At 43.8% G+C, this 13149-nt stretch overlaps 1 protein-coding gene across 1 annotated transcript; it reads right to left on the bottom strand.

Annotated features, from left to right (window-relative positions):
• Nucleotides 1–516: 516 nt before the first annotated feature.
• On the bottom strand, nucleotides 517–11735 carry QNG1 (Q-nucleotide N-glycosylase 1). Its single transcript, XM_051643130.1, has 4 exons — nucleotides 11382–11735; nucleotides 10157–10416; nucleotides 4959–5154; nucleotides 517–1215 (listed from the first exon to the last, which is right to left on the bottom strand). Exons 1-4 carry the CDS (start codon nucleotides 11716–11718, stop codon nucleotides 983–985), a joined length of 1026 nt encoding a protein of 341 aa, XP_051499090.1. The 5' UTR covers nucleotides 11719–11735; the 3' UTR covers nucleotides 517–982.
• Nucleotides 11736–13149: the final 1414 nt, after the last annotated feature.

The following is a 13149-nucleotide window of genomic DNA, read 5'->3' as shown; positions in this document are numbered from 1 at the left end:
TATTGCTCTAAAGCGCCAACAGTCCCCTCTCCCTTTAAAAATGGTATTTAGAGAGTAATTAAACCAAGTAAGTCACAGGGAGAGAAAAAAAAGAGGGGGGGAGGGGGGGGAAATCCTGCTAACTACTTCATCCGCCCATGAACGGATGTGGCAGCAGGGACGGCCGCAGCACCACGCCGACTCCAAACCTGAGCGGAGCCGGGAACTGCACGGCCCCTGGGTCTCCAGAGCCGCCCAGGGCTGCGGAATCCAAGCGTGCGGGACGGAGGGGCCGCGGAGCCCTCTCACCGCTCCGGTGCCGCCCGCTGTCCCCCCGGGCCCCGGGCTGCTGAACCGCCTCGCCGGGCAACGGCTGCAACGCCCGACGGCGCCGCCGGGCCCGGCCCCGCCGCGCACAGCGCCCCCCGGCGGCGGGCGCGGAGCGGGCAGGAGCGGAGGCGCCGGCGCCTCCCGTGGGGCGGGGCCCGCGCTGCCCCGGCGCGCCCCCCGCCCCCCCCCCCGGAAAGAGCAGGTGGGTCCGTGCGACTTATGTTTATTGAATGATCGCAGCTCCTGTCAAGCCCGGCCGCGGGACGGGAGTGTTTGCTGAGCACAAGCAGCAGGAGGTATTATCGGCGCAGGGGTGACGAGCGTGGCACACCTGCCTGGAGCGCTGGGACAGACAGAGGTGGGTCCGTACACACCAGTGTGTGTTTGCAAACATCTGTACACACACGAATGGGGAACTCAACCCAGGACTAATAAACCCGGAATTAACATGGAGTGTCCAGCAAAATTTACATTACTAATTCCAGTCCTGGTGAGCGAAAAAAAAAAAAAACAAACAAAAAAAAAAAACCAACAAAAAAAACCCCACAAGTTTTCAACATTATAAAAAAAATTAGGATTTGATTTAGCCAGTTACAAATCGGTATAGGACAAGCCACTGTAGGAAAATAATTGCAACCCAGCAGATAATGCATCAATAGCTATCACACTGAGCTTAGTAGTATATACACCGCACTCGGTGAAAAGGAACATCTTTCATCTCTTCCCTGTGATCCCTGGCATAGTCCCAAAGATAATAATCAAGTAAAACTGCATTGATCTTCTCACGCATGTCCTGACCCTTCTTCTCATACAGCTCCAGCAGATGTTTACAAATCATTGCACAACACCAAATAGAACAGCCACGGATCTCCACCTCCTCTTTATCTCCAGACTGGAAAATTGTTCCTGCAGGACATAAGAGACAGCAATCCAATTACGTTCAAAAGACAGAAGCTCCAGGATAGCCTGAATGTATCTGCTTTTTCCCCTCAGCCTTTATTCTACTCTAGGGCTGCAGATTTCTTGACTTACACTACAACCCCTAACAGGGTTGCTATGTATTTCTAATGACTGCGTTAATTTCACCATATCCACTTACAAGTTTACCTTCCATTCAATTAAAACAACATTCTGTGTGCTAAGAGAGCAGTTTAAAAAAAGAACTGCTGTTTGTGTTATACTGCACTTTACATGACTGTTCCTTGGCTTGTGGAGACAAAAGGGATAGTCAAACATAATTCCAAGACTGTATACTTTCTGCCAGGTTAACGATAAAGATTTCAAAATCAATGAAAAACCAAAATACTATGTATAAAAACATAAAGGAACCCATTTGTCCTTGTCATAGGTGACTTGCTTCTGAAGGGAGCAGAAGACCCTATCTGCAGGCCAGACCCACTTCTTGGGGAAGTCAGCCTCCTCCCTGGGGCCAGGATTAAGTATATATGGAGAAAACTCCCTACCCTAGTCAGCCCTCTGATTACTGCCCCACTACTGATATTTCAGGTAGGTGGTGATGAGGTAGCTTCCAGGAGTCCAAGGGCAATGAAGAGAGACTTTGGGCCCTGGGATGGCTGGTAAAAGGATCAGGAGCACAAGTGGTGTTCTCCTCTATTGCAACTGTTGTAGTGATTGGTGAGTGGATAAACATGAAGAGCCAGCAGATTAACTCCTGGCTTCAAGACAGCTTTTACTAGCAGGACTTTGGTTTCTTTGATCACAGGTTGATCTACAGGACAGCAGGCATAATGGCAACAGCTGGGGAAAGCCTAACCCAAAGGGGAAGACGGATTCTAGGACACGAATTAGCAGGGCTCACTGAAAGAGCTTTAATCTAGGTTTGAAGGGGGATGGGGATGAAACCAGTCTTACTAGAGAGGAGCCTGGGAGCTGCATGCCACTGCTTGTGGGCCAAAGCACTAGCAAGGTCTTGCAGTCTTGTCTCAGTGGAGGATGGCAGTGAAGACATGAGGGTTAGTGATAGTTTGGTAACTACAGAGGTGCCTGACTGTGATCAGGTGGGAATTAGGACTTGTGACCCCAGAAAGGTGGCAGAACCATTAGTCCAGCTGAAGTACATCAACTCCAATGTCACAGCAAGGGCAACAAACAGGAGCTGGAGGCCGTTGTACAGCAAGAAAACTATGATATAGTTGCCATCACAGAAACATGGTGGGAAGACTCACACAACTGGCTACCTTTTCAGAAGGGATAGGCAAGGAAGGAGAGGTGGTGGACTGGCCCTCTGTATCAGGGATAGATACAAATGCCTAGAACTTAACATTGTGAATGACAGCGTTGAGTGTTTATGGGTAAAGAACCAAAGGGAAGGCCAATAAGGCAGACTTCATGGTGGGAGTTTGTTATAGACCCCCCAACCAGGATGTAGAGGTTTATGAAATATTCTATAAACAGCTGGCAGAGGTCACATAAAAGCCAGCCCTTGTTCTTGTGGGGGACTTCAGCTTTCCAGATGTCTGCTGGAAATACAAAACAGCAGAAAGGGAACAGTTCCAGAAGTTCCTGGAGTGTATGAAAGATAACTTCCTGAGACAGCTGGTGAGGGAGCCAAATAGGCTTGTTAACAGAGAAGGACTTGAGGGGGATGTAAAGGTTGGAGGTTGTCTTGGGCAGAGTGAACAAAGTTATAGGAGTTTTCAATTCTTGGAGAAGCAAGGGAGGGAGCCAACAGAACTGCCACCTGGGACTTCTGACAGGCAGACTTTGGCCTGTTTCAGAGCATGGCTGAATGTCCCTTGGGAGACAGTCCTGAATGGCAAAGGAGCCCAGGAAGGCTGGTCATAATCAAGGAGGAACAGTGAGGTGGATCGAGAGCTGGCTGTGTGACAGAACTCTGAGGGTTGCAATCTGTGAAGGAGGGTTGAGTTGGAGGCTTGTAACCAGTGATGTCCCCCAGGGGTCAATACTCAAGTCTGGTCTTGTTCAACATATTCATCAATGACCTGGACAAGGGGACAGAGTGTAACCTCAGCAAGTTCACTGAGGATACCAAACTGAGAGGGGTGGTGACACTCCAGAGGGCTGTGCTGCCATGCAGTGTGACAGGCTGCAGAGGTGGACAGAGAAGAACCTCACGAGGTTCAACAAGGGCAAGTGTAGGGTTCTGCACTTAGGGAGGAAGAACCCCATGCACCAATACAGGTTAGGGGTGGACCTGCTAGAAAGCAGATCCAGGGAGAAGGATCTGGGAATCCTGGTAGACAGTAGAAGACCCATGATCCAGCATTGTGCCCTTGCCACCAAGAGGGCCATTGGAATCCTGGGGTCCATAAGGAAGAGTGTGGCCAGCAGGTCAAGAGAGGACATCCTCCCCCTCTACTCTGCCCTGGTGAAGCCCATCTGGAATACTGCATCCAGTTCTGGGCTCCCCAGTTCAAGACAGACAGGGAACTACTAGAAAGAGTCCAGCACTGAGCAACAAAGATGACTGGGGGATTGGAGCATCTCCCTTACGAGGAAAGGCTGAGAGAGCTGGGGCTGTTTAGCCCGGAGAAGAGAAGGCTGAGGGGAGATCTTATTAATGCTTGCAAGTATCTAAAGGGTGGGTGCAAGGAGGATGGAGCCAGACTCCTTTCAGCAGTTCCCAGTGACAGGATGAGGGGCAACAGGCACAAGCTGGAACATGGGAAGTTACATTTAAATAAGAGGAAAAACTTCTTTCTGGTGATGGTGACAGAGCCCTGGAACAGGCTGCCCAGGGAGGTTGTGGAGTCTCCTTGTCTGGAGATATTTAAAACCCACCTGGATGCAGTCCTGTGTCATGTGCTATAGGGGATCCTGTTTTAGCAAGGGGGTTGGACTACATGATCTCTAGAGGTCCCTTCCACCCCTGACAAGTCTTGTGAATGAGTTGGATGGAAATGTCCTTATTAGAATTCATCGAAAAGAATTTGTCTACATAATCTATTAAATATATAGATATAAATACGTATACATATGGACATTCTATTAAGATCCATGGGTGACGAATTGATCTGTTTCCCTTGCTGTGCAATTTAACAACTGCATAACTACTTCTAAATACAGTAATTTAGAGCACAAAAGGGATTGGTTTATGTTTTCAGTCATTGAAGTTCAAAGTTAGTAAGTACTGGAAGACGGAATCATTCTTAAAAACAAGACTAGTCTTATGCGATTACCTTAATTTTTTTTTTTAATAGATGCTTATAATATTCCCTTGCTTGCCACTAGCAGTTCAGAACAAATCAGGAGGAATCCACATGCTTTTACATCATCTTTGAACTAACAAGGAAACCACTGCTTCTTTTTTCTAAACCTCAAAAATCACAACTAAACTCACGTTGACGAGTTTTTGGCAAAAGAAGCCCTTCAAAAACTTAGATATCAAATTGCTTAGTCTCCTTAATCCTTACCTGATCAATGCTTAATCAAAGGAACAGTTAGATCTTTATAAAAATGTAACTTTCAGATTTCATTCAAGATAATTTTTAGAGAGTAAGTTCCTTCCCCTTACCTTATCACTACACAATAAGACCTTGTTCCCTGGAGCAAAAAAAAATAAAAATCACACATATCCCTTACATGGACAAACACTACATTTTAAACATAACTTTAACCTGCAATGTCAAGGGGCAATAATCCTTGAGATTAATAAGGGAGGAACAAACCTTCACGTAGTTTCTTCATTAGTCCTTCAGAATACTTCATTGCTTTTAAGTGAACAAGAACTTGAGGAATTCTGTAGTCAGCAAATATAGTCAGACTAGAAATGTCACCAAAAGAGCCATCTCCTTTGCCTTCTAATACACTCCATGTATCAGCTACAAGTATTTGTGCCCGTTTGTAGAAAGACACCTTTTTTTTCTGATGAAAGAAATTTACAAATTATTTAAGTGCCTGAAGCATGAATAAATACAGCAGATGACATGTACAGAGACAGACAGACAAGAATAAGGTTCTATGAAACCTAAACTGCTATGTGGTTAAGCAAACATATTAGTTAAGTAGAACAGAATAAAAGTGCAACACTCAAACACCTTAAAATCTAAACAGTATCAAACCACAAGCAAGGATCACCTGGAATGCTCATAAATAGCTTGACATAAAATCAAACACATAGTGGAAGTCACAACAGTGGAATAAAAATAGTTTAGATTCCACTTGGATCTCAGAACATGTTAATGTTTTTCTTCCCTTTATAGCTAGATGACATTTTTGACTTTTGACAGAGCACTCAACAACATGGAACTGGAATGCTTAATCCAAAATACAACTAGGAGGGGATACAAGACACCCTTCATATCACCACAATTTACAAATGGCATTTTTAAAGCTAACATCATTTTACTTTATTGACAAGATGCTACCATTCCTGAGAGCAATGCATATTTTTGGTAATTAACTGCTATTCTCCAAAAACATTGCGTTAAAGATGTCAAACTGCCTTCCATAGAACTACTTCTGAAAACATCCTGAAAACTCCTCCTTTCCCTGTGCTTCATTCTATACTTAACATTGATGCACTAACTTATTTGCAGGGGACATACAGAATTTTGTATGTTAAAAAAGGACCACTTAAAACACCACAACAGGATGTAAATAATGAATAGACCAAATCCCATTATAACTCCTACTGCCCCAAAGCTAATGGAAACAAAGGGCATAGCTCTTACTGCCTTAAGATTTTCCCAATAAAAACTTGACTGTCTCCAGCATTGCACCATTTTGCCAGAGCAGAGGAAGGGAGAATACAAACAGAAATTTTCATCTCATGCTGCAATTTAATTTGAAATAAAAATGCTGCTTGGGACTTGTCATGGAGCAGACGAATTTATAATTTAATTGTTTTAATTTTATTATTTTTCTCTCACATATAGAGCTTCTGAAGTTTATGTAAAATTCTCAATATGAAAAAGACTGTTCAACATTTCTAGTCAATTTTTTCACCATTCTTTTCAACAGAAAGCAAGGAAAGCATTAGGTGATAGATGATACTATGTCTCAAAGATAGCATCATTGGTCCAAAAATGGAACATCCTACCACATGCCAATACATTTTTTTTTCTGCAACATCGTAACTTTCCAGGAAAAGCTACTAACATACAGGGACACTAGTGTCTCCTCTCCACTACAATGAACCAGTAACAAAAGACATAGGTATTTATGACCTACTAATATTAAGAGAGAAGACAAACTGTGTTGGCAAAGTGCAAAACGTGATAGTACAGCTAATAAAAAAAAGCAAAGCATAGGAGGACCATGAGAATTTTACAATCTCAGCTCCAAGTGATGGGAAACAAAATACAGGCAACACCAGTGACTGGAGGCTAAGAAAGGACTCCCCTGTGTCCAGGTCAGAGCATAAAACCCTGATATATGCAAGTATAACACAGTCTAGTATTTAAACTTCTGTCAGGATTAAAATTCAGCACATAGAAATATGTGCTGAAATCATATTTCAGCATAGAAATATGAACTACCTAAATTACGAACTATTCCTGAGACACATCTGAATTGATGGACCAAGGCCAAGTGCAGGTCCCGCACCTGGGCCACAACCACTCCAGGCAACACTACAGGTTGGGGAAGAGCAGCTGGAAACCTGCCCAGAGGAAAAGGACCCAGGGCTGCTGATCGACAAGCAGCTGAGTATGAGCCAGCCAAGGTGAGTGGCATCCTGGCCTGTATCAGGAATAGTACAGTGAGCAAGACCAGGGAAGTGACTGTCCCCCCATACTTGGCACTGGTGAGGCCTCACCTCCAGCACTGTGTTCAGTTGTGGGCACTTTGCTATATGAAAGATGGAGTTAGTCCAGAGAAGGGCAACCAAGCTGGTGAAGGGTCTGGAGAACAAGTCTTACAAGGAGCTGCTGAGGGAACTGGAGCTGTTAAGTCTGGAGAAGAGGAGGCTGAGGGGAGACCTTAACACTCTCTACGCCTACCTGAAAGGAGGCTCTGGCAAGGTGGGGGTTGGTCCTTTCTCCCAGGCAACAAGTTATAGGATGAGTGGAAATGGTCTCAAGTTGTGCTAAGGGAGGTTTAGCTTGGGTATATAGAAAAAAAATGTATTCACTGAAAGGGTTACTAAACACTGAAAGAGGGTGTCCAGGGAGGTGCTTGAATCACCATCCCTGGAGGTGTTTAAAAGATATGCAGACGTGGTATATGGTTTAGCACTGGACTCAGCAAGGTTAATGGTCAGACTCTATGATCCTGAAGGTCTTTTCCAACCAGAACTGTTATATGATTTAGTGAGGAACAAGAAGTTTTAGGGAATTTTTCAATTTGGTTTGCAGTTTACTTTTTAGAAGCAAAAGAACAATGACAACTGCTATAATTACATTCAGTAATGCGTAATTGTTAAAAAATATGTTCTGTATATGTTTAGAAAAACATAGTAAAAAAATTGTGCTAATTTTAGAAGCTTCCCTAGAAGGTCAAGACATAGGACAGCTGAGTAGTCTGTGACAACATAATTCTACTGTAGAATATTTTTTTATAACCATATATATTTATATTATGGTGAGTAAAAGACTGGTTTGCCTTTGGATATCTCATCATCTTTTAGTTCCATCCTAAACCTTTACTGAAAGCAAAGTCACACCTGGAAGAGCCCAACCTGCTACAATAGAAATTATGTTGATATTGTGATCCATGTCACCTCACATTAGGAGCCAACACTGATTTTTTTTTTTTTTTAAGTAAGGTGTGAACTTGATTTACATTCTTTCACCCAGTTCAAAATACACATCTTGCTTAGTGAAAGCAGAAAAACAGCTTCCATAGTCTCCCAACAGGGTTTATTACTATGTCAGTGCTTATGGTGTGGGATTATTTTTGGAACATGTTTTCATTCTGTAGTCTGCTGCTGCTTTTAGGGAGGCTTGCTTTATAAAGCACTCAGCATCATCTCATGAAAGACATTATGTCAATTAATACAGTTACTATAAAGATAAGAAGATACTCTATCACTTTTCTTGGAAAACACCTTCTTTTTGATCATAAAAATCTTTAAAAATTTACTTTGTATGTAAGAATCAAATAAATTAAACTACTAGCTTCAAAGATTAATCAGAAAGAACCTGGCGTTTCATGTAAACCTATCTTACTTCATGGCAGGAGATGAAAATAAAATCATACCACCTACTGAAGAGCAGATTTAAGTGAAAAATGCAGTATGTTCAAAGCTCCAGTGATTGCTGTTCTGGGGAGTTACCTTGAAAAAACTGCCAGATTATCAGCATAGGCTACACCACCACTAGAACAGTCTTTTGGACATAATGTTCTCTGAGCTGAATACTATTGCAGATGGAACTAAGCACAGAAGCAGCTACATATGTCACTGATGCTGAGTATAAATCACACTTGCACAGGCAAAACCAGACACAGAAAGTACTGGACAGTCTCTGTTTACTTCCCATCAGCTTCTTCTAGGAAAACAGCTCCAAAAAGCTTCTAAGTATGGGTTAACTCTGGCCTGTTGAACCAAAAACATCTATAGCATGGATTCCCACATGTTGTGGTTTGACCCAGCAGACAGCCAAATACCATGCAGCCACTTGCTCACTTTCCCATGACCCCTGGTGAGTGGGGGAGAGAACTGGAAAGGTAAAGGAGGGTTGAGAGACCCGTGGCTGGAGATAAAAACACAATTTAATAGTTGAAATTAAATAAAATACTGCTGCTACTGCTACTACTACTACTGCTACTGCTACTACAATATTTCCTGGCTGGCAATCCCCGAAGAGAGAACTTCCCAGCCAGCATTCATCCATATACTGAACATGAGATTGCATGACACAGAATATTCCATTGGCCAGTCTGGAACCATTGCTCTATGTTCCTTCCCAGCTTCTTATGCACCTGCACACTAGCAAAGCATGGGAAACTGAAAGTCCTTGATTTCTTAGCAACAATTAAAAGCATCAATGTGTCATCAACATTCCTCGCATACCAAATCCCACACTAAACTAAAACCATAGTGCTATTCTAGCTGCTAAGAAGAAAATTAGCTGAATCCTGGATGAAACCAGGATACCAGAAGCTGTACATTTTCACAGTCCTACCAGATTTCCAGTTCCTTCGTTAGCTGCAGAGATCCTCAAGGTAAAAGAAGAAAGACAGATGGGGTGAAGGAGAGGTGGTAGCAATTAAAAAAAAAAAAAAAGTTTTTTCCAGAGGAAATTATCTCCAATATTATGCATTTTTAATGAGTACAAAGGAGTCATGATCTAATTAGAAACTTGGAGTGTATCAAAGTAAATTCCACCAAAGTTATCAAGACAAGGAAAGCAGATGAAAAAAAAGTGTCCTTCCCCTGGGGAAAAAGGTGACTCTTGGTATTAGAAATACATGCCTGACTTGTTAAAGCCTTAAGACTATAAAGATTCTTGTACTGTTAAAAAACAGTGTGATTTTGTTTCCAGAGGCTTAGACTGATAGAGCAACAAAATCTGAATATTCTTACTCCAAATTAACAAAAAGATACAGTGTGGTCCAAGAGTATTATTTTAAAAACCTTCTTCCTCATATATGGCTCATAGCAATTTCCATAATTAATATTAACTTTCATTATACAGACCAATATCTTTACTAATTTGTGGCAAAAATATTAAAATAATGGTAATTTTCCTTCTTATTTCCCTTGAATTTTACTTTGGAATACACAGAGTTCCACAGAAACATGTCCGTTCATCTTCCATTTCCTGGATTAAAAACATCAACAATTCACAAATATTTTACCAATTATAACTGACTATCCTCTCTGAAAAAAATGACATAGTGGTCCCAAGAGCTATCCTCGAAAACTACATGCTGTAAGAAATAAATTCATATAATAAGAAATTCAGTGTTAGAACTAGCTTACCTCGAATAAAGCTTCATCTCTGTAAGAAGGAAAATTTTCCAGTACTAGATGCAGTAGTTTTTGAGCACTTTTCTCACTCATTTTAACACAGGTGAGGAAAGAGCCTCCAAACTTCTCTAACAGAACTGTTCCACTTTCATTCAGCACCCGATGTCTTTCTTCAATCAAGGGCATGGGCACTTCAGTGTCAGAGCGGAACACGTGCCTAACTTGGTCAAGCGTCATGGTGGCAAAATACGACGCACTGGTGATAGGTATTCCTTCAGAAAAGTAAAAATAAGATGTTTAGGCTAATGTAACACATCCAAAGACCTAACGTAGTGGCCTGCTAAAGATACGAACGTTTACAGGGCAAGATCTAGAGTCTATCAGCTCCTGAAAATCAACTGAGCGTTCAGTGGCAATTCGCTCTCATAGCTGCTTAAAGCTGTATTTGTGTTTGCACACAGTGCTTCCTTCTGCAGATAATTTCTGACAAGCAAACACAGAACCTTTCTAGCTTTTTGTATGTAATTTTTCCCAACCACCTATTCTTCATGCCGTGTAACAGCACACTGGCGAGTAAGTACAGTCAGCACAAGACTGTTTTCCCTTAGCGCCTCCTCAAGTCTATGCATTTACAGAAATTGTCTTAATGCAATCCATCCCTTATTTTGCAAACAAATAAACCGGAAATTCATTAAAACGTCAACCTATACCTACAAGTAGTCTCGTTGTTTGTTGTTTTTTTGTTGTTGTTGTTTTGTTTTTGTTTTGTTTTTCCCTGACTACAGAGATGTGAATAAACACTAAAATACTAGTTTTGCAGGCATACAGGTTTCGAAATTTACTGGACCCGCTCTGGCCGTGCAGATTAGTAGAGAGGAGTCTCAGTTTAAGCCTCGTTTTCTCATCTGTCCCAGAAATACGCAATTTAGCGTAAGAACACGTATGAAATAACGCCAACGTCAGTGACTACACACAGCCGCGAACTCTCTTTAATGGAGAGGAGACGACCCAAGCAGATCCCTAAGTCACGCCCTTTCAGCAGCAGGTATTGCTAACGCGCTCCGATACCTCCCCCACGCCCTGCACTCAGCGCATCAAGCCCGCAAGCAGCAGCTTTGAGGACACGGCTCGTGTTCCTCAGGCGGTGCCTTCTCTCAGAGCTCAGTTCCCAAGCCCAAGCCCCGCTTCCCGGCAGCCCAGCGCCGACCGCCCGGCCCGGCTCCCCGGGCTCACTAACCATCGTCAAGCGCCCTGTTGACGGCGGCGCAGAGGGACCAGTAGCCGCTGTACGTTTTACCCTTGTACTTCACCAGGCACTTCCGCTCTTCCTGCTCGGACCAAAAGGAAAAGTTGAGGGTGTCCACCAGGAACACCCAGCCCACCGCCTCCTCGCTGGCGTCCCGAGGGTTCAGCTCGTGGAGGCTCTTCCACCCCGCCAGCCCGAACTCCGCCGCCGAGGCTTTGTCAAACAACTTCTCCGCCACACGCCGCACCCCTTCCTCGTCCACAGAGACATCCTTGCTGTTGGAGGCTATAAACCTGGCGGACTCCAGAGGGGACGGAAACACCTCCATGCTTAGGCGCCTCTCGGGGCAGGAAACACGCAGCTTTTAAGGACAGCCCCCGCTGTGCCCCCGCCCCCAGCCAGCACGGGCAGGAAGCGCTCAGCAGGAGCCTCCCACCCAGCGCTCCTGGCGCCGTGGGGCTCCCGCGCAGCCCTCGCTCAGCAGCCCCGAGAAGCCCCGTGACGGCAGCGAGCCGCGTTTACTGGGATGGCAGATTTGTAAGTTGGAACTTGTGAACCTTTCCTTGCCTCCCTTTCCTTTCACTTTCCCTTTCCTTTCCCCTGTCCCCTTCCCATTTAAAAAGCCATTGGCAGCCCCTCCTCTTTCTGCAGATACTCGGCGGGGAGCGAGGGGGGTGGGGCAGGCGCACAGAAATACTCGGCCCCCCTGCGTTAGTTCTCCTGTGAAGGGGGAAACATGGGGAGCAGAACCCAGAGCACTGCTCAGCCGATGGCAGGAGATACTCTGGCCTTTGTAGGCTGTAGACCATGGGAACAGGATGCAGCTATGTAGGAGACTTGATCGCGAAGTGGAAAAGTATTGACCCCGAGAAGCAGGAAGTAAGAAGCCACAGTAAGTGTAAATAAGACTATATAAGCAGAAGAATGTGCCGAGCTTGTTTAGATAAGGAACTAGCGTTTTGATAAAGCAGCCAATGAGGAGCTATGTTTGGATCATGACTGTCGCGTGATTGGGTTAAGGGAACCAAGGAAGCAGGAACATGATTCGCGTGGACAGTAGAAATGTGTGTAAAAGGCAGCCTGTGTGAATAATAAACATTTTGCTTGCATCATGCTGTGTCCCGTCTCTCAATCGCCGCACTCCTGCATTTTGCCCCAAACCTTCGCCGTCAGTGGAGCTCTCTGCCTCTAACCAAGCCTAGGCTTTCCCGAGCAGGTACCAGCGGTACCGCCCCTCTTCCGGTAGACAAAAAGAGGCTTTTTCTCTTTAAAGGACTGATGGAGAGTTCTGCCAAGGTCAGCCTGACACATACCCCTTGGCTCCTTGCCCCTCCCATTAAATTTTACGAGTAGCTGCTTACTAGGCCAGGAACTACCCCACAACATTACATAAAAAAGATAGTGGTGAAATATTCAACTCTAGGGGGAAAAAAAAAAATCAAAACCACCACAAGAATCCACACTTAGGCTGGACGCATCATATCCGTATGTGCAACACACTTTTGCGTTTTTATATATTTTTTTTTATTCAGGAAGTGAAATTAAAACTTGAAAACTATAAATATACAATTGCCAAAGTATTACATGAGATATCCAGAAGCTTTATATTTTTAAATTTCTCACAAATAATGTCTATGGAACATACAATAGGGAAACCAAACAAGTTGAAGTTTCGCATACAATGAAAAACAAATTACAGTTAAGATACTGTCATTTGCCAATTTATAAGAATTCCTACCTCATACAAATAAAAGCTCAG

This window comes from Apus apus, chromosome Z (genome assembly GCF_020740795.1).
Source record: "Apus apus isolate bApuApu2 chromosome Z, bApuApu2.pri.cur, whole genome shotgun sequence".
NCBI lineage: Eukaryota > Metazoa > Chordata > Aves > Apodiformes > Apodidae > Apus > Apus apus.
This window is presented reverse-complemented; position numbering and strand designations above follow the sequence as displayed.